At 41.3% G+C, this 22806-nt stretch overlaps 1 protein-coding gene across 1 annotated transcript in view; it reads left to right on the top strand.

Moving 5' to 3' along the window:
- LOC115633360 (neurogenic locus Notch protein) overlaps positions 1-21390 on the top strand; it is a 46332-nt gene extending 24942 nt beyond the window's left edge. The window contains exons 3-9 of the mRNA XM_030530800.1: positions 426-694; positions 789-993; positions 4842-4972; positions 11131-17309; positions 17369-17645; positions 19284-19751; positions 19839-21390. Of these exons, the coding sequence (XP_030386660.1) occupies positions 426-694; positions 789-993; positions 4842-4972; positions 11131-17309; positions 17369-17645; positions 19284-19751; positions 19839-20182 (7873 nt within the window). The 3' untranslated portion in view covers positions 20183-21390. The remainder of the gene's footprint in view (positions 1-425; positions 695-788; positions 994-4841; positions 4973-11130; positions 17310-17368; positions 17646-19283; positions 19752-19838) is intronic.
- Positions 21391-22806: the final 1416 nt, after the last annotated feature.

The raw sequence follows: 22806 nt of genomic DNA, 5'->3' as shown, positions 1-22806 counted from the left end.
CGTTTTCACACACTTGTAACGGTGCCAGAACTATGCCTATCTGCAAGTGACTTACTAACCTGTGCATCACTACTCTTTACATCTTGTACCCAAAGGGTATACTAGTTTAGTGCGAATGTATGTAATACACAGAGGGACATATGTCCGTCCGTCTGTCTGTATCACCGCAAGAATCTCAGAAAGTACAAAAGCTAGAATAACCAAACTTGGTATCCAGAAACGCATAGCCAAACGCAGATACAATATTGATGTACATATTTACCACTTTTTTTTATTTTATTTTTTATTATATTAATTTCGTTTTATATTTAAAAAAACAATACCTAATTTCAAAAATATGAAAGGGTTTTGTTTTTCTCGGGGATGTGGATTTTAAAAGTTGAGCCCACTCGAATTTAGCATTCCATTCTTGTTTATCTTTACAGTTGCGAAACACATTACGTCGGCGATTACTGCGAGCATCGCAATCCTTGTCTCACTGGCCATGGACGCTGTCAGAACGGTGGCACTTGTAAGGTGGCCTTTCGCAATGGTCGACCGACAATCTCCTGCGTGTGTCCACTCGGCTTTGCCGAATCTCTCTGCGAAATAGCTGTGCCGAATGTTTGCGATAGCTCGCGTTGCTTTAACGGCGGCACCTGTCATCTGAAGACGCTGCAGGAATACACGTGTTCCTGTGCAAATGGTTATACGGGTAAGCTCTAATTACTGCCGCCAGCTAGAAATAAATCATTGGATATTTATACGAGGTTCGACCTTAACATTTGTTCGCATCTTTTTCTTTGCAGGCAAACATTGCGAGACACAAAATCTCTGCGCCAGTTCTCCTTGTCGCAATGGTGGCACTTGCTCTGCATTGGCCGGGAGCAGCAGTTTCTCCTGCAATTGTCCACCTGGCTTCACGGGCCATACATGCAACGACGATGTCGAGGAATGCCAGACAAATCCATGCAAGTACGGCGGTACCTGTGTGAATACGCACGGCTCCTACCAGTAAGTACATCTGTATGACACATATTCATTGTTACATACACTCGTACCCACATATAGTATATAGTATAGCTTTTCGCATAAAGCTATAACTCACCTGAAGCCGAGAAGTGTAAATTTTTCTGCTTGTTCGACAAAATATTAAACACCAGACACATGCACACAAAAGGAAGCCAAACAGCTAAACAAATCATCTCATTAACATATTTATCTTTAAACCAAAATTGTTTGAGAGATCAATTTGTGAGCGGTCAGTATCTCTGTAGGCTGCGCGGCGGATAGCAGGGGTACAGGGGCTTCGCCGCCTAATTAATGACAATTTAAATCTAATAATTTATAAAATCGATTTGTATTTATTGTGTAGGACAGGGCGAACAAAAGGCAAACAAATGCGACAAAGCGTACACATTTGCATAGAAAATATATTAAAATAGTTTATTGATTTTGCCAACATGTTTGGCAAGAATCGGCCAACAAATTGCCAATTGATGGCATGTTATATAAGATTGTAGATTGTTAATTCGCTTTAACGACAATGGTTTCACTCTAATTAAAATTTACAAAGGCTTTTTAATGAATCACAATCAATGGCAGCGAATTGGAAGTAAGGTGATCGAAAACTTCCGTCGATCACTGATCGCTGAAATATCCGCTCGATATCGAACCAATCTCTAGTCGATCTGAACGCCACATTGCTTTGCTGTCGAAAGTAAATAAAATTATTCAGTTTCCATAATTTGCATTTTTAATTTAAAGCACACAAATTATCGGACCTTTTGTTGTGCATAAACAAGACAGCTTGACAACGACAGCTCTTGATTTACTTGCCTACACTTCTAGTTTTAAGAGTTATAGTGCGAGGCGAACATATGTTTTGCGAGCAGCTACTGCATTGCACATTCCGAGATAAATACCGTGTATTCATTAACTAAATAAGAACATAAGAAGGGGGCATACTAAGTCCTTTTAAATTATTGTTGAATCTACAGGTCATATCAAACTAAAGTATATTGAATCAATAGACAGGTTTAGTCAATGAAACGCTTAAGCGCACTTAATGGCTGCCACTGCCACTGTTAAATCAACGCCAAATACATAAACTCGACATTTTTATGACATATTTATACAAAAATAAAACGTTATGGAAATTTCGGCACAAAACAAAAGAAATGCTCGATAGAAACTCGTACATATTGAAGACAACGAGACACGGCGCCCAGAGAGATGAAACGTAGGTCTGGGCCTAGTGGAGCCGTATGTGTTGCGTAGATGTTGCCTGTCATGATATTTATATGTAGATGCGTTCTGCTCGTTGTGTGGCATATGCAATGAATGGGCTATGGACTCCTAACATTCTACTATAATAATCAATAAATTGGAAATTGATTTGCAAAGATATTAACAATTATTTACGATTCAGATTACAATAATAAATCTAATACAAAATTCAATGTCAACATGGTAGCAACAGGGCCAATTTACAATTAAGCGAGGTCTTTAGAAAAAAATCTACTTGAGGAAAATGTAGAAAAGGAAAACCGATGCGACATTACAACATCATTGGATATAGTGGCAGACTCCCCAATATCGAATATAGACCAACAAATTTCTTTACCAAGTTTTTCCTACTTTATCTCCTTTCAAGCCAAGTCATTTGTACATATGATATAGTGCTCCGACCTGGTCTTGACATACTTTCTACTTGCAGCTATGACAAGACTCAATGAAATCTAAGAGACGATGTAGTTTTTATAGAAACAGACAGAGGGAAATGGCTACTAATGTATATAAAGTTTGTGTGAAAGGGTATACCATATTGTACTACTTCTAATATGTACGTAAAGTTTACCTACCCAGCAAGTACCGCCCGACAAAGGCGTCCAGTTGGCACGGAGCGGCACTGCTCACAGAAGAAACATTCCGTTTATTGTCCAGAGAATGAGAGCGAAGTTCGCTGAGCCGCTACACTTTTTTGTCTTTTTCAAGCAACACTTTTTGCCTATTTCAGCTGACGTTTAATTGTTCAACATAATTAAATGCTCTTAATAGTTTTAATTAGTGTGGCGGCAACGTTAACCGTATTTGGACGCGCTTGATGCCATGTTGTAAAGACAGAATTATGCACTCCACCTTAGCCCAATAAAACCAAGCCTTCACATAAAACCAGTTTTTGAGCCGCAGCTCTTGCCTTTTGTGTTTCTCTTCTTGAACTGACAAGAAGCCCCCAGTGGTGCAGACAAAAATCGACAGCAGTGCAGGGACAGAGACTAGAAACAAATTACATAACATACAGACATAGAGAGTTACATAGTTAACGAGAGACTAAGCGGGATATTGAGAAAGATGGAGGGGACGAAGTTTCTTAAATTGCTTGCAATGCTACAAAACATATCCAAGCGAAATTTTGAGAGCGATAGCAGCATTTAACTAAGGTACAAGTTTTGAAATAAAGATTGAATTTGTAATATGAACAATTTTTTAGCTCGATAACATAATATACCACAGTTAAAAGAAGGATTTTAATGGAAATAAAATTTAAATAAAAATGGCAAAAAAAAATTAATTTCAGATGCTTTTTTGATTAGAGAAATCTTATTAAAACAAGACAGAACGCTACAGTCGAGCAAGCCCGACAGTAAAATAGCCTGTACTCTCCACAAAAAAAAAAATAAATAAATAAAATTATTTAAAAAAAAATTTAATTAATTAACTAAATCAAATCAAATTTATTTAATATATACATAGAAGACATGTACAGTTTCAACAGCATACATTTACATCATCGGGTCTATGCGTGTATGTATGTAGCACAAAGTTGAACCAAAGAAGCAACAAGCAAGCAGCGCATGGGCAGCGATTTTATTTATGGCTATAACTTTCTTCAGAATTGACCTATCATAATGACTTGGCATATGGACACATAAGCACTAACTGGATGTGACTACCAAATTTGAGTTCGAAATTCCAAGAATTACGGAAGTTATGGAAAAAAAAACACGAATTGCGGAGAAGTGGGGGGGTGTATCAGAAAAAAACACAAACTCGATCTGCCTAGTGCTTAGGGGAACCTGAATGTCAAGTTTGGTTATCCTAGCTATTGTAGATGCTGAGATCGTTGCGCTCATACAGACAGACGGACATGGCTATATCGGCTAGTATTGTCATCCTGATCAATAATATATATACTTTGTGGGGTCTGCCACGCCTCCTTCTGTGTGTTACATACATTCACACAAAACTATTATAACCTTTTACCCTTTGGGTACAGGCTATAATTAATTTGATTTAATTTAATTTTATAAAATTATGAACGAGCGAATGCCACAAAAACTTTAGATCCATGAGCAATGCCAGTTAATGTTGTTGTTTGTATGTACATATGTCGTTCTCTCTGGAGTAAGCCGGTCACTCGGCCCTTTGCTAGTTTGGTCAATTATATTGATATTGGAGAGAACCAGGATTGGGGCGAAGATTTTGTGAGGCAGACAGAGAGTGTCTGACAATCAAAGAAAGAGCGTGTTAAATTCTAACGCTAGTTGCGACCAAACCTCACCTATCACATCATGTGCCTGGCTGTTCATCTACGAGTACTTTGTGGACTACCTTTATTGTCTTCAGTGCTACTTAATTTGAGCAATGTCAGCTGAGTCATCAACTTGTCCCAAATGAAAAAAAAAATGCATTTCAACTGAGGGGCAAAAAACGGAAGTTGCATAGCAATTTACTTAATGCAGCTTCCAACTGAGTGTAACAAATGATTACTGTCAGGCCCAAACACACCAACTACGCAATTATCGTCATCCACATCGTTCCGAGCAAACTTAATTTATATTTTTCTTCTTCTTTTGCAGATGCATGTGCCCGGCTGGGTTTACCGGAAAGGATTGTGATACTAAGTACAAGCCATGCTCACCATCTCCCTGCCAAAATGGTGGCACATGTCGTGCAAATGGACTGACGTACGATTGCAAGTGTCCAAATGGTATGTAAAGCAGCTAATGCTCCCGTATTCTTAAGTATGTAATTCCAATGAATAGATCCACAATCCACCCGGACATACATCACTGTTGTTTAACACGCCCTCTGCCTTATCCTTAGTGTTTTTTACTATTTGAACTAAGTAGTTGAGCTTCCTTTTAATGGTTAACGAATGAGATCAAAAATCTGTAAATGTAGATTTGGCTATATGCAGTTTGAAAGATGTTTGTATTGATATGCTGCATTATCGACAATTTGCCGCAAACCAGTAGGTGGCAAGTAGCCCGCTTCTCATAGACTCATAAGTTACCGTTGCCCATCAAAACCGCCACGAGCCAAAAATCTTGCCAACTCTCCAAACCCCAGTCAAACCTGTTGCCAGTTTCTAACTGCAGTAACAGATTTTTCCTGCTGCAGTTGCAAAGAAAACGTCGTCGTCGTCACCCACGCAGGGCACCACGAAACTTGTTTAGGTGCACCATGGCCAGTAAAACTTTTACCAAATAAAAGAAAGACACACGTTAGGCGACGCATCTGCCGCAACAAATTCAGTCGACTCATGCGATTGCTTCAAAGATAACTGACTGGGCTGCTGCATGCTTGCCTGTCAGGTTGGCTCGATGGCCAAGAGATCGTGGCCCGACTGAGTAACTGAATTTCGCATGACCTCCTTAGGGCGTAACAGTGCTTAAGCATGGTCCTCGGCTCAATAACTGCCTGTCTGATTTATTTGCCACGTAAATGATTCCACAGCCAGCGACGACACCACCACAACCGTCAACGCACAGTGGTTTTGAATTCTAACAACTTAACAAATTATCTTCGGCTTCTCGAAAGTTATATACCCTTCACTGTCTTTTACAACATAACGTTGTTTCGTTCATGGGTCATAAGCCGCCAATCTCTTCGCTTTTTTGCCTGTACGAAATCATTCACTACATTGGATTTGTATACCGTATACTCTAAGGGTAAAATGGGTACATTTTGTTTGTTCAAATGTATTTAGCAGACAGAAAGAATATTCATTCATTCTTGATCAGCATAACATACTAATCGATCAGGGATTCAGGCTGAACAAACATTCACCAAACGTAGTAGGCTCTTGTAGACTCTGTTAATTCAAATAATATATGATAATTAATAATTGTGGCTTCATGCTCATACCAATCTGTTTTGTACCACTGTGCAATAGTGCTGCATATTTGTTCGCTTGTCCGATCTCTTGCGCCTTCTGGAACTTCGATTTCATTCTTTAATGCCAGGCTGATTGACGATGGCTGCTGCACATGGCAACTATTTGAATTGACTTCCCACCCATTCCCAGTCAAACGGCATGAACGTAACTTGTTTCCCATCATTACCAGCTTTTTCTTTTAAAGGTCTCTTCTTATCTCCACTCTCTTCTTTGTGTCTAACTACGCCTGTGGTTTGTTTCGTCGCTGCTGGGCGTTGTAGCGCCTCTGCCCGTTTTGCATAATGCGCCCCTCTAGATCCCAACTCTTTTCGTTGTTTTTGTTGCTGGTAGCGCGTGATGTCCACAGGGCACTTCGTGTCGTGTCGCATTGTTGTTGTAGTTGTTGCTATTACTGTTGTAATTTTTATGTTGCTCAACTTTGTGCAGCACGCCAAAAGGCGTCATAAGTTTCATGGTGCCGCACCATTGCTCAAATTTTATTGGCGTGGAACTTTACATACAAAAAAGGAGAAAAAAAAAACAAAAACAAGAAACAAAACAAACGCCGCCTTAAAATGTTTTGTTTTGTATTTTTGTAAAACGATTGCAATTTCTGCTTCTCAGGCCAATTGAGCAACCAAAGTCTCTGCCACTTTTTGTCACACTTTCACACGACCTCTTAGTATTAGGAATCGGATCTGCATGTAGCAGCAAAAATATGTAAATACAACAATGTTAACAACTAATAACAACTGTCGCACTTTAGGCATTGCATACATAATATGTAATTGCAATGTAGTTCCACGTCTCTCCCGCTTGTACTGCAGTAATATAACGGAAACATTTGAAATGCATTAATTACAATATGTTGATGGAAACTTCGCGGCAGTCTCGCATGCAATTCACACCAATTGAGATTAATTAAAAGTGAAAATTGCACACACATCACATCCACATCCATAGGCATGAACAATTCCAGAGCTAGCATATGCCGCTGACTCGACTCAGATGATGTTGCCGCAACATTTGCCGCTGGATACATGCTGCAAAGTGTGTGTTTCTGAAATGTGCCAGCTATGAGAATGATGTTGACCCTACTGAGACGCACACAAATCACTTAGTATTTGAAGGGTCTAGTAGCGACCCTTCCCTACATACTGTACTAAGCTACTTTGCCAACCAAAATAAACGACAAAAACGAAAACATAACTCAACAAATTGACTTTCATAGACAACACATACTCGTACTAGAAATAAAGCGCATGCTGTGCAATTGTCAGTGCACTACTGCAACAACAAATTGACATGAGCATAATTTTCTGCTGCGAATACCCTACAACAGCAACAACTTAAGATAAAAGTGGTCGTTAACTAATAAACAACATCAACTACTTAGTTGTTGAATATTCCATTTAAACCATTTGCTTGTGTACCGCTGTTCTTAGAGTGACGCTCATTAAATAGATGCAATTCGCAAAACTGAACGCCGGTCCTCCACGCACGGCTCAACAACAACTCTAGGCTGATTTTAACCTTCTGCTTATAGAATTAAGCGCTATGTTGCACAATGAGTCCTTTTATGAGAGAAGAATCCTTTGCGCCTTCTGACTCTGGGACTATATGTACCACTACAAACATCCGGGTTCAACAAAGTCACTTAGTTTTTGAGTAATGTTATGTACGTATTTATGTACATTACGATCTTCTCAGTATACCCCTTGGCTATGCCAAAACTTCCCCAGAAATGAAAAATGAGTTTTTATGTTTTGTACAAATATGGTGCATGAGTTTCGATCACGTAGAGCGAAATTTGAGTTCTCTTCATGGAAACTAATATTAAAAGGTTAAATCTGAACACATATGTATGTATGTTGCGTTCAGATGTGTTGCAGAGTGGGATGCAAAGTGCGGTTAGTATGTGACTGGGTAAATTTACACATACGTGTGTGTGTGGTGAAGCAGATCTTTTAAAGCGTACACACATACATATGTATGAATGTGCATTCTCTTAGTTTGGAAATGTCACTTAACTAAGGCACATACTACACGTACATATGTACGTAAGTGTACGTTGCACGCACAAGTTCAGAAATTCATACCATAGATATACATATACATACATGGGACCTAAAAAACAATTGCAGCCACCTCTGCAAGTATGTGCATAGTATATTTGATATTCTAACAGAAATATACACGTTTATATACACTCATATACATGTACATATGCATGTATCTACAAACATATACCCACAAAAATAAGAATTAACGTCTGCGGACATGGCTATATGTACGAGTATGTACAAAAAAGGGAGGCCACAACAAGAAATGCGCTGCCACTCCGCCGATCAAGCAGCAACAATAGCAACAACATGCGCAGTGACAATAACTGGGCTGGAACACGGACACGAATATGCCTCGTGTACATGTGTGTGTTTGTGTATGTGGTTTTCTTGGCCCTTTTTTAATACTAAAAAAAACGACGTAAACCGACCAAGCAAGAAAAACCATTAAAAGCTTAAAGGCGGCAAGAGAGTGGACGACTTGCGCTGAGACCCGACACTCGTGCAAGCCAAATACAAACGAGAGAGGAAGAGAGCGCACCGCATCGTATAAAGTGCGATTTAATTCCTCCGAACAAACCACAAAGTAAAGCGCAATGAACAAAGCAGCACAGAAACAACCACAACAACAACAGCAACATAAAAAGTTGTAAACTCGATCGAGACCCGGAGCCGCAGAGGCGTTGCCGAACGCGATGCCGAAGCATAAGCAACATTTTATTTTTCTTTGCTGTTGTTGTTGTTTGTGCACCCGAAGACGCAAAGTAAATATGCCATATACAATACACACACAGTTGTTGTATCTATGCCTGTGTGTATGTGTGTTAGTGAAGTGGGGGGAATCGCGTCGTACCCGATGTCGCTGCGCTCGTTTTGCTTTGGCTCGCATTCAGATAGCAAAGCAAATCGTTCAGCTACAGAGCTGGACTGGCTGGCTGACTGGCTAGCTGGCCAGATATGAGACCGTGGGAAAGAACAACCAAAGACGTGTTGTTATACACAGGCACACAGATACATACCCATACATACACACATACATAATGTACATGCGCGCGTCTGTTTTCTTTCTATACATTTTGTTTATTCATTCGCTTCGCATGCGCGGCGTTTGCATTGCTCGCTTGCTTTTGTTGTTTTTGCGACGGCGCACATTTTGTTGCCTTATAGGTGGTTTTGTATATGAATGTGTGTATGTATGTATGTACATACAGTGAAATTTACGTGAATGAAACATTCTGTCGTCTTTTGTATGCATGTACATTGTAAAAGAAAACGTACCCCGAATCTCAATTCAGATATATGTATGTACATACATATGTACATGTATACATACATACATGTACATACTTATGTATGTGTATGTACATGTACCCAAATCAACGCTGCGCGGGCCCGACTTTTGTGTACCCTATTTCCGCACCATTCCACCACAGCCAATTCACCAAATTTTAGTTTATTACACCAACCGTTCCTACAAGTATATTGCACCGATTCCGGTGAAACTACAGATTATATTAGTTAACCATTTCACATTTTGGTTATAGGGTATGAAACGGTACACTTACATAAATTTACATACAAAAATGTATGTAAATACAACATTAAAGCATTAATAAAGGCGAACGACAGTTTTTGAATTTTATTATTAAGACAAACAAACCAAAAATTCGAAATGGAATCTACTTTCGTTAGCTCTTAAAATTATTGTTAACCAACCCTTACTGTACTTTTTTAAGTACTCGTACATTGCGGATGCTTTAATACATACTATAGTGGAATATGCTTTGCCAGCCTGCCGCAACTTTGCTGAGCGAATGAGAGGATCGAATAAATTGTTAGAGCGTGAAAGCGACGTCTGCTTGATCGCACCACGTACCTGTGCTCGCTTAGCGCTCTTCGCTCTCCGGTTTTCTCATCTTAAAATGCTGCAAGCTAAACATGTGCACCGCAGCTGCAGCGCTCCCTCAAAGACGACGACGGTGGACGTTGCATTCCCTCATACATTTTTTATGTGCGCTTTGTGCACGCGTTCGCGTTTCTCCCATCACCAACAACAACCAACACCACTACCACCACCAGCAACGAACATACTATGTACTATTGTCCAGTCAGTTTTTTTACATACAGTTTTTTCTACATACATACATACGTAGCTATAATCGTTTGCATTTATTGAAACATTTTATGATGTTTCTATAAATCTGTTTATACACTGTTTACACACATACCGGAGGAAAACATTGAATTGCTGACTGTTTTTACGTACATACTAGTATATAGTATACATATGTACATATTTATCCCATACCATCCTCAAGTATTTGAAACTGATATGTTTTACTGTAGGAATCCATAACTTGAATCCGTTGTTGTTTTGGTTTCTAAATTAAATTATGTATATTCCTTAAGTCCGTAGAACACTCCTAAGGTATCGCAAATGATTGCGTTGCATAAAATTAGAAAGCGATATCACTTTATGTCTATTAGCAGTTTTGATTGAATTTTTACATCAAACTCATACATGACCTGATGCCAAGGTTTGAACAGAAATCGAAAAAATGAATATTATTAGCTTTAAAAAACTAAACTTATCAAACATTGCTTGATCTGAGCAAATATTGTGTAAAGAATCATCTGTAAGGAGATTTTAGGTAAAATACTTATTAAAAAACCGAGGGTTTAGGGCGCCAGTCTGGCAGCGGACGTCCAAGGATGACTAGTGGGCGTCAGGACAAGAATTTAGTCCGAATATCTCTACGCAACCGATTTGAAACAGCTCCAGAAATTACTGCAGAATTTGAAGATGCCAGCCTTTTCGAACTTAAAATGTCCTCCATATATTATATTTATATCAAATATTTTTGCCCATCTCCATCAAAACCAAGCGAACATAAGATTTAATTTCTATCTCTTCTATTACTTTAGGCTTCGAAGGCAAAAACTGCGAAGAGAACATCGACGATTGTCCAGGGAACATGTGCCAAAATGGCGGCACTTGCGTGGACACTATAAATGCCTATCGCTGTAATTGTCCGCCTAGCTTTACGGGGCTCTATTGTGAAGTGGATGTGGATGAGTGTGCCCTGCGTCCCTCCGTATGCCAGAATGGTGCCACGTGCACCAATACGCACGGCTCCTATTCCTGTATCTGCGTCAATGGTTGGACTGGAACCGATTGCAGTGAGAACATCGATGACTGCCGACAGGCCGCATGCTTTGATGGTGCCACCTGCATCGATGGCGTTGGTTCATTCTATTGTCGTTGCACACCGGGCAAGACGGGTCTGCTCTGCCATCTGGACGATGCTTGCACCTCGAATCCTTGTCACGCCGATGCCATATGCGATACTAGTCCCATCAACGGCTCCTATGCTTGCTCTTGCGCCACTGGTTACAAAGGTGGCGATTGTTCGGAGGATATTGATGAATGTGATTTAGGATCACCATGCGAACACAATGGCATTTGTGTGAATACGCCAGGCTCTTTCATGTGCAACTGTTCGCAAGGATTTACAGGACCACGTTGCGAAACCAATATTAATGAGTGTGAATCACATCCTTGCCAGAACGAGGGCAGCTGCCTAGATGATCCAGGAACTTTCCGTTGCGTTTGCATGCCGGGCTTTACAGGCACCCAGTGCGAAATAGACATCGATGAGTGTCAGTCGAGTCCGTGTCTCAATGATGGTGCCTGTCACGACATGATCAACGGCTTTAAATGCTCCTGCGCCTTGGGCTTTGCCGGTGCCCGTTGTCAAATCAATATTGATGATTGTCAATCACAGCCTTGTCGTAACAATGGGATATGCCACGACTCTATAGCGGGCTATACATGTGAGTGTCCCCCAGGTTATACGGGAGCATCCTGTGAAATCAATATTAATGATTGCGACTCAAATCCCTGCCATCGTGGAAAGTGCATCGATGGCGATAACGCATACAAATGTGTATGTGATCCAGGGTTCACAGGTTCACTTTGCCAAATACAAATCAATGAATGCGAATCAAATCCATGTCAATTCGGTGGACGCTGCGTGGACCGTGTTGGTTTTTATATGTGCCACTGTCTGCCCGGAACTTCAGGCAAGAACTGCGAGATCAATGTTAACGAGTGCCACAGCAATCCATGCAACAATGGCGCCACCTGTATCGACGGGATCAATAAATACACCTGCAAATGTGTGCCCGGTTTCACAGGCGTCCATTGTGAGATCAACGTAAATGAATGCGCTTCCAACCCCTGTGCGAATAATGGCGTCTGTATGGATCTGGTCAATGGCTACAAATGCGAATGTCCCAGAGGTTTTTACGATGCGCGCTGCTTAAGCGATGTGGATGAATGTGCCTCCAATCCATGCACAAACGAGGGACGCTGTGAGGATGGAATTAATGAATTCATCTGCCACTGTCCACCGGGCTATAGTGGCAAGCGTTGTGACGTAGATATTGATGAATGCAGCTCAAATCCTTGTCAACATGGTGGCATTTGTTTCGATCAGCTGAATTCCTTTACGTGTCAATGCATGCCAGGCTATACCGGCTACAAATGTGAGACAAATATTGACGATTGCGTGACAAATCCATGTGCAAATGGTGGCACTTGCATTGACAAGGTCAACGGGTACAAATGCGTGTGCAAAGTTCCCTTCACCGGTCGCGATTGCGAAAGCAAATTGGATCCCTGCTCCACAAATCGTTGCCGCAATGATGCAAAATGCACGCCTTCGCCGAATTACTTGGACTTTTCGTGCAGTTGTAAACTTGGCTATACGGGTCGTTATTGCCACGAGGACATAAACGAGTGTGAGCCATCAACGCCGTGTAGAAATGGGGCCACTTGCCTCAATGTTCCCGGATCGTATCGTTGTCTGTGTGACAAAGGCTATGAGGGACGTGACTGTGCTATCAACACGGATGATTGTGCTTCATTTCCTTGCCAGAATGGTGGTACTTGTCTGGATGGCATTGGAGATTATCAGTGTCTATGTGTTGATGGCTTTGATGGCAAGCACTGCGAGACGGACATCAACGAATGCATGAGCATGCCTTGCCAAAATGGCGCTACATGTCGGCAGTATGTCAACTCATATACCTGCACATGTCCCCTTGGATTTTCTGGTATCAATTGCCAGACCAATGACGAAGATTGCACAGAATCCTCTTGCATGAATGGTGGAACATGTGTGGATGGTATCAATGGGTACAACTGTTCCTGTCTACCTGGCTTCACAGGTTCCAATTGTCAATACAAGGTGAATAAATGTGACTCCTCGCCATGTCAAAATGGTGCTACTTGTCACGAGAGTCGCGATGAGTATACCTGCCATTGTCCAACTGGTTATACGGGCAAACAATGCAAGGAATATGTAGATTGGTGTGCTCAGTCTCCCTGTGAAAATGGTGCCACCTGCTCCCAAGTGGGGCACCAATATAGCTGCAAATGTAACTCCGGATGGACTGGCAAACTGTGCGATGTGGAAATGGTTAGCTGTCAGGATGCCGCCATAAGAAAAGGCGTGAGCCTCAAACAACTTTGTAACAATGGCACATGTAAGACTCATGGCAACAGTCACCTTTGCTACTGCTCCCAAGGCTATACGGGCAGCTATTGTCAACAAGAAATCGACGAGTGTGAATCACAGCCTTGCCAAAATGGCGGCACTTGTCGCGATCTGGTAGGCGCCTACAAGTGTGTATGCCGCAACGGCTTTCAAGGACAGAACTGTGAGTTAAACATTGACGACTGCTCTCCTAATCCGTGCCAAAATGGTGGAACTTGCCATGATCTGGTGCAAAACTTTAGCTGCTCTTGTCCGCCCGGAACACTAGGCATAATTTGCGAACTGAATCAGGATGATTGCGTGCCTGGAGCTTGTCATAACAATGGAACCTGTATTGATCGTGTGGGTGGCTTGGAATGCGCTTGTCCACCGGGATTTGTGGGCTCTCGGTGTGAGGGTGACATTAATGAGTGTCTCTCCAACCCCTGTTCCAACGCCGGCACCTTAGATTGTGTGCAACTTGTCAATAACTATCACTGCAACTGCAAGCCCGGTTACATGGGACGTCATTGCGAGAACAAGGTGGACTTCTGTGCTAACTCGCCATGTGAAAATGGTGGCGTTTGCTCTACAAAGCAGAGCGGACATCATTGCGTCTGTGCCGACGGTTTCTATGGCAAGAACTGTGAGTTCAGCGGACATGACTGCGATTCAAATCCCTGTCAGGCAGGCACTTGCATTATTGCCGATGCCGGTGGCTATCGCTGCAAGTGCCCACGTGGCACTGCGGGCGTCCACTGCGAACTGGACACAATAGATGAGTGTAATCCCAATCCTTGCTTACAAGGTGCTGCGTGCGACAATTTACTGGGGGACTTTGATTGTTTTTGTCCCAGCAAATGGACCGGAAAACGTTGTGAAATCTATGATCCAAAATATCCAGGATGGGTTTCCGACACAAGTCGAAGTGCTTCAAATAAATATGCCGCCGATTTGGAGTATCAACGTGAGTTATGCAACAAGCGTAATTGTGAACAGAAGAAAGGCAATGGCGTTTGTGATGTCGAATGCAATAATTACGCCTGTAACTTCGATGGAAATGATTGCTCGTTGGGTATTAATCCGTGGGCTAATTGTACAGCACCCGAATGCTGGCGTGTCTTCATGGACGGGCAGTGCAATAAGGAGTGTAACAACACGGGCTGTCTTTATGACGGACGCGATTGTGAGAAGAAACTGAACCGATGTAATGCCGTATACGATGCGTATTGTCAGAAACACTATGGAGATGGATTCTGTGATTACGGATGCAACAATGCCGAATGCGGTTGGGATGGCCTAGACTGTGAGCAAAAGGAAGAGAGTCCAGTCCTAGCCGATGGCGCCATTTCTGTGGTCATGCTTTTGGATATTCAGCAATTTCGGGAACAACAAATCGAATTCTTGCGCGAAATGAGCCACGTTCTTCGCACCATAGTGCGTATAAAGAAAGATTCTATGGGCAATGATATGATCTTTATCTGGAAGGGTGCTTCACGTATGCCAGATATTGAGGACACGGAATTCGGACGCAAGCATAAAATACTTTTCACCGAACGCAATGGACAGACGGGCATACAAATCTATTTGGAAATTGATAATCGCAAGTGCACCGAATGCTTCAATCGAGCCGCCGAAGCTGCAGAATATTTGGCCGCTACCGCATCAAAACACACATTCCCACAGAAATTTCCCATATATAGTGTACGTGGAGTACAGAGTCCTGGCGAAGATCAACCCGACTCCCCGACAAATCTGAAATATGTTATCACGGGAATAATTTTAGGTGTCCTCCTTTTGGCCTTCTTTGGAATGGTGGTGACCACGCAAAGGAAGCGAGCCCATGGAGTCACTTGGTTCCCCGAAGGTTTCCGTACTCCAGCAAATGCCATAGCGCGCGGACAGAGACGCAGACGTGATACCAATGGGCAGGAAATGCGTAATCTGAATAAACAGCCCTCGATGGCGTGCATGAGCAATGATGTAAATATGAATTCGGGACACATGGGTGGTCATCATGCCCCACAGTGGTCTGATGATGAGTCGGATATGCCGCAACCGAAACGCATACGTAACGAACATGGTGGGTATGCAAGTGATCATACAATGGTCACTGAATACGAAGAGGCAGATCAACGCGTATGGTCCCAGGCACATTTGGATGTGGCAGATGTGCGCTCAATAATGACGCCACCGGCGCATCAGGATGGCAAACATGATGTTGATGCAAGAGGTCCTTGCGGTCTTACACCTTTAATGATTGCAGCCGTCCGTGGTGGTGGCCTAGATACAGGCGAAGATATCGAGAATACGGACGATACTACGGCGCAAGTGATTTCAGATTTGTTGGCACAGGGCGCTGAATTAAATGCCACAATGGATAAGACTGGTGAGACCTCATTACATTTGGCCGCACGGTATGCCCGAGCGGATGCTGCAAAGCGACTTCTAGACGCTGGTGCCGACGCCAATTGTCAGGATAATACAGGACGCACGCCATTGCATGCTGCAGTAGCCGCCGATGCTATGGGTGTATTCCAAATTTTGCTTCGCAATCGTGCGACGAACCTGAACGCACGTATGCACGATGGCACAACGCCTCTGATTCTTGCCGCCCGTCTGGCCATAGAAGGCATGGTCGAGGATTTGATAACGGCCGATGCAGACATCAACGCTGCCGACAATTCGGGCAAAACCGCCCTGCATTGGGCTGCTGCTGTCAATAATACTGAGGCCGTCAACATATTACTCATGCATCACGCCAATCGTGATGCACAAGATGATAAGGATGAGACGCCTCTCTTCCTGGCAGCCCGCGAGGGATCCTACGAGGCATGTAAAGCACTCCTCGATAACTTCGCCAATCGTGAGATAACCGATCACATGGATCGTTTGCCCCGTGATGTGGCCTCCGAACGTCTGCACCATGACATTGTCCGTTTGCTCGATGAACATGTTCCACGGTCCCCACAAATGATAACAATGACTCCACAGGCCATGATTGGATCACCACCACCTGGACAACAACCACAAATGATCACGCAGCCCACGGTGATAGCAGCTGGCAAGCAGACAACACAGGCTGCCAAGAACAAGGCAGCCAAAAAAGCTAAACTGATCGAGGGCAGCCCCGACAACGGGCTTATCGAGGGCCATGTGACTGCTGCCGGTGCTGGCAGCCTGCGTCGCAAGGCGAGCTCAAAAAAGGGCACCAATGCATCGAGCGGTGGCGGAACGGCGTCAAAAAAGGGTGTCAATGGGCTGACTGCCGCTCAGCTGCTCAATGGGTTGGCGCCAACGACGAACCCAACGACGGGTCATGCGGCTCATGGCGACAGTAGCAGCAATCAGCTGTTGGATGCCAGTACTTTAGATTCTCCACCACCAACAACTACAGGCCTGAACAGTTTGCCCAGTCCCTATGACACAACGTCCATGTATTCGAATGCAATGGCAGCGCCGCCGCATCCGCATGCTGGAGAACTGCTAGGCAGCAATAGCACGGGCAACACACTCAGCAACAATGGTAGCAAGCAGCCACCCACCTATGAGGATTGCATCAAGGTTAGTGTAATTATCATACTAATAAGTTCACATAATAAAACACACTTATACATTCACAGAACGCGCAGTCATTGCAATCGCTGCCAGCAAACAGCCTGGACATGATAAAGCTGGAGAATTATGGTTACTCCATGGGCTCGCCCTTTCACCAGGAACTGCTGAATGGCCAAGCACTAGGAATGACTGGACGCAACACACTTTGTGGTCTTGGTGGGCCGCCCAATGGCACCAATTTGTTGGGCGGCCACGAGCAGGGTCTGAGTCCGCCTTATTCAAATCAATCGCCACCCCACTCGGTGCAAAGCAATATGGCGCTTTCACCGCACGCATATATGGGTGAGTCTAATAAAGTTTTGGAAAATGGTTCCATCGAAGGCTGGTTTAGTTGACAAACTCGCTTGCAGTACAATTTGCCCGAAAATTACGAAAAATGTATATATTGAATTGTATCTCATCTAGAAGTCAGTTCATCATCACATTTGGTCAGATACTACTTATAAGACCGATTCTTACCATTTTAAATGGAAAAAAATAAAACACCAAAGAAAAAGCAATTCATTCTTAAGCCGAGTCCTTGCTATGGTCATTATTTGAAATAAATATTTGATTTGTAACATTATACTAAAGCAGTAGGAAATCAACTATTACAGTTGTACTTACAAAGACTGATCTGCTCTAAGGTCCTACTGGTTCAACAAAATATTTTTTGCAAGAAGTCACTGTGCAGAAATAATTTCTTATCATTATAGCTTTAAAGGATGAGCAGGATATTTTGTTTCAGTCTAAATTAAATTTAATAATATTTAAAATTGAACCAAATTTAGACTAATATCGACAATTTAATAATTAATTCTCAGTAAAATTAAAGCAAATTAAGGAAACAACAAAAAAGGAATGCCAGAGTCGAGCGGGCTCAACTTTTAAAAACCCTTTACCCAATTCCACAAAAAATGAATACATAAGCAATATTTTAAATTTAATTTATTATGCCACATATATTTTTGTAACGCATACTTGGCATCGCCATCTTTTACCCTTTGGGTACAGTATATAATAATGTATGCAAATATTAACATTGTTATTTTTTGGATATGCGCTTTTCATCCAAATCCCTTGCTTTTTTCCAACAATAAAATACATACATATATGTTTGTACATAACAAAACGCTTTAAGATAGAATTTGTGCAAAAGATTGGAATAATTATTATTAATTATATTTGTGTCTTTTCTTTGCCTTATTCAGTCAACACGATACCGCACGAAATCAGAATATGAAACATGGTAACATCCATCGATATTATCGATAGTTCCACCGAAGTTTGAATGCAATAAAAAGAAGATTTGAATAATAACATTTTATAGTTAATTTAGATCAAATAGAACAAATCAAACTTTGTATTGAAAACAATAGCTTATCCTCTGTTTGAAATTATATTATTAAATAATTCTATTTGGAAAAGTTGTAGATTTAGTTACCCAAACATAAAATCGATCGGACGAAATTTATAACCCAAACTTTTCATTTGAGAAAGTGATTAATTCAAGCTCCAAGACAAATTTCGAACAACTGAGTATGCTTTTTTTTGCATTCTTTTATAGGCTATAAAAACCAAGTTTAAGGCCAATCGAATGAAAATTTCAGATTTTTCATACAATCTTTGGAGCCCGTTTTCCTCCCTTTGACGTTCGAGTTAGTGCTCACTTTTACTGTGAAAGGAAACTTGTGTCCAAATTTCAGCTTCGTAGCTCTTACCGTTTGGGCTGTGCGTTGATTGCCAATCAATCAGTCAGTCATTCAGTCAGGACAAACTGTTTTATATATATAGATACTTAAGTACATACGTATTTAAATATATTAAAAGTTATAGAGTGAAATAACATAATGACATAAATGGCAACTCTAGGGATATATAAAAATTGCTTATACCATGTAAGAACGAACAGAATAACATGCTCTTTTTCTCTTCTCCCAGGCTCACCTTCGCCCGCGAAGTCACGACCCAGTCTGCCGACTTCGCCAACCCACATGCAGGCGATGCGTCACGCAACTCATCAGAAGCAATTCGGCAGCAACCTTAACAGTCTGCTGGGCGGTGGGAGCAACAGCACCAGCATTGGGACGTCGAACGGTGGACCGCAAAGCAATAGCAGTGCGGCGGGCTCATCGCCCAACAGCCTGAGTTTTCAGTCTTCCAGCAGCCAGAGCTCGCCCGTGAGTCTTGGAATTATTTCGCCCACGGGAAGTGACATGGGTGTTATGATGGCGCCCCAACAACAACAGCAGTCGCAGTCTAATAACACAAAAAGCAGTGCAATAATGCAATCGCTGACACAACAACAACAGCAGCAACAACAACAACAGCAGCAGCAACAACAACAAATTGGAGGCCTTGAATTTGGTTCAGCAGGCTTAGATTTAAACGGATTTTGTGGATCTCCGGGTAAGTGTGGGTGAAATTTGAATGCAGTGCAATATGGAACTAAATCTATATATATATATATATATATATATATCATTTTACCCACAGACTCATTTCACTCGGGTCAAATGAATCCGCCCTCAATACAAAGTACAATGTCTGGATCCTCACCGTCAACCAATATGCTATCGCCCTCGTCACAACACAACCAGGCCTTCTATCAGTACCTTACGCCGCCCAGTCAACATTCAGGCGCACACACGCCTCAGCATCTGGTGCAGACGCTGGACAGCTATCCGACACCGTCGCCAGAGTCGCCCGGACATTGGTCCTCGTCCTCGCCGCGCTCCACTTCTGACTGGTCAGAGGGCGTACAATCGCCGGCAGCAAACAATTTATATATCTCTGGTGGTCATCAGGCCAATAAGGGCTCTGAGGCGATCTATATTTGACAAAGGCGCGTAGGGGCGGCAGCAGCAGCAGCAGCGGCGGCGGCGGTGGCATCGCTGCACAAGTCCTAGGAAGCTCCACATGAAACTGGAATTGCCGGAAATGGGGCTGGGATTAGATTATTTGAGTGTAGGGGCGCGTGAGTCTTTTTAAAAGGCCAAACGACCGTGTTATGTAACTATAAACCAGCCCACACACTTGTTTCGACTTATATGTAAATGCTTACAAAAGTTAGCATTCGATTTAAATTTTAAAAGACGACTTTTTTTTGCTTAGCCCTTAAAAACGTAATATTTTTAGTAACTTAAATTATTTAGAATGTTTGTTGTACAGTGCGCGCTAAAAATTATACGATATAGACACGAATGTATCTAATTTATATATAAATGACATGAGTTATTGCAAAACGCAAAACAAAACATATATGAAGAAGAACTAAGAAGGACTAATATTTCCGGTATTTTTTATTATTATTTTCCATTGGCTCCAGTAGCGCCTATTATTTTGATTCGATATAAGCTATTTGGCTAATTTTCATGTCCTTAGTTGTCTTCTATGGCGCGAACGTCTAGCACAAAGGACAAATAATTAAAAGTAAATAACAATAAGTGGAAAGTGCATATGATACACATGCACACATTATGATGCAACATGCGACTACGTTTTAATTATGTAATACATAATTTGTATGAATACCTTAATGATTGTCTAATGATTAGTAATAGTTATTAAATGTTAGCTATTAGTTTGGAAACTGAAGTGCTTATAAACAAAATTGTTAGCTATAGTTGCAAACATTTTTTTGATTTTTTTTTTAATAATAATTATTATTAATATGTTTACACACATTACGCATAATTTGTAAAAAGATTCTCATAATTGTTTGACTTAAGAAAAGAGCATACACAACAAATAAGGAAAGATACGCATATATAAGGAGAGACGAATGCCAAGTGTTTTATGTAAGCAATTAATTACATTAATTATATCTGCATTTTGGGTCTGGCGGAAAAGCGCGTGACAGCGAAATATATTTTGAAAAATATAAATACTTAAATGAATCGAAAACCGCATGATTTGGTTTTGTATTGGTACTGGTTAATTATTTTAATGTGTGAACTGTAAAATTTTGTTTTTAACACAAAACACTGAACGAAACATGCCGCATTTTTTCACATAAATAAAACTTGAATAATTATTTTAAAGCAAACTATTTGTGTTTTCACTTTGTCCTCTTGCAGCTCCTCGGCTCCCCTATTATCATTCATCCAGCTAGATCAGACCGTTGTACTATTAGAAAAGCCATTTATTTCAAACAGATATGAAGAAGTGGAAAGTTGGGTGCTCCGGCATTGAAATACTCTCTACCATTATGTATTGAAACAAATAACAAAATTTAAATAATAAAAAAACAAATGGAAAAGATCAAGTCGGGTGCCTCAACTTTGAAATCTACATATGTATGTGTGCAATATTTATAGAAAAAATTACAAAAAAATTAATAAAGAAATTACACTTGTGGCGCATCCTCCGTCATCAACAAAAAATTAAATAATCTCGTACTCATACATATAAAGCATCTGAAAACAAAATTTGGTCTATCTTTGACAGTCTCTGAAATCCAAGTGTTCATATCGGCGGACAGACTGGGCTTAATCAACTCGTCTTGTCATGGCGATCAAGAATATACATATGTACACAAGGGCGTAGGCAGGGGGTTGGGGGGGGGGGGGGGGGGGGGTCGTTGGAGTTCAGTTGGATTTGTTCAAGTTTTTTCATTGATCATATGCATAAGTTATTTTTTAAATGCATCGTGCATTATTTAATCAAAATTTTAATTTTTTGCACCCTTTGGTAAAAGCTGCCTACGCCCTTGTCTGTACATATTTATCCTTTGTGGGGTCTGCCATGCCTCCTGTGTGTTACATGTACACTCTCGCACAAAACTAATATACCCTTTTACCCTTTGGGTACAGGGTATAAAAAGTTGGCAGCAATCACCATTAAGTAGAGAACTCGTTCCCCTCATAGGCTTACGCCGAAAGGCTATTTAATAGGTAAAGCGGCTAAGGCCGCACCTTGCACTAAAATCTTGATAATTATTAAACAGTGGTTTTTTGTGCAGAATTTATAACACTAAGAAACATTTTTAATAGTAATAATATTTAATTCGTTTTGAGAAGAGTAAAAAATTTTAAATAAAAACAAGTTTAGAAGCAAAAATCGGGTGTCTCGACTTTTAAATACTCTATACATATGTATGTTTAGAATAATAAGAACATTTAAAAACAAGTAAAAAAGCTAAAGTCGGGTGTCCCGACTTTGAAATACTCTGTACATATGTTTACAATAATTATAGAAAATAAAAAAATTAAGAAAATAAAAAAAAATTTGATCGATTTTACCTCTCTCGGTATTCGAACTCACGTAAAGGGTGTATAATTGCACATTTACATAGCAATTGCGTCTGTGTGAGTGTATGTATGCCTATGCGCATCTATTTGTGTCTGTGTAAGCATTTTCGCAGTCAACCAAACAGCAACATCAACAACAGCCGCGGGCAGCGCTTGAGCAGCGCTGCAGCAGCAAATATATTTATGGCTATAACTTCTTGTTAAATCGGTCT

Source organism: Scaptodrosophila lebanonensis, unplaced genomic scaffold, assembly GCF_003285725.1.
Source record: "Scaptodrosophila lebanonensis strain 11010-0011.00,11010-0021.00 unplaced genomic scaffold, SlebRS2 tig00001418-arrow-arrow-pilon, whole genome shotgun sequence".
Lineage (NCBI taxonomy): Eukaryota > Metazoa > Arthropoda > Insecta > Diptera > Drosophilidae > Scaptodrosophila > Scaptodrosophila lebanonensis.
Note: the sequence above shows the minus strand (reverse complement) of the source record. Positions and strands in the feature narration are given on the sequence as shown.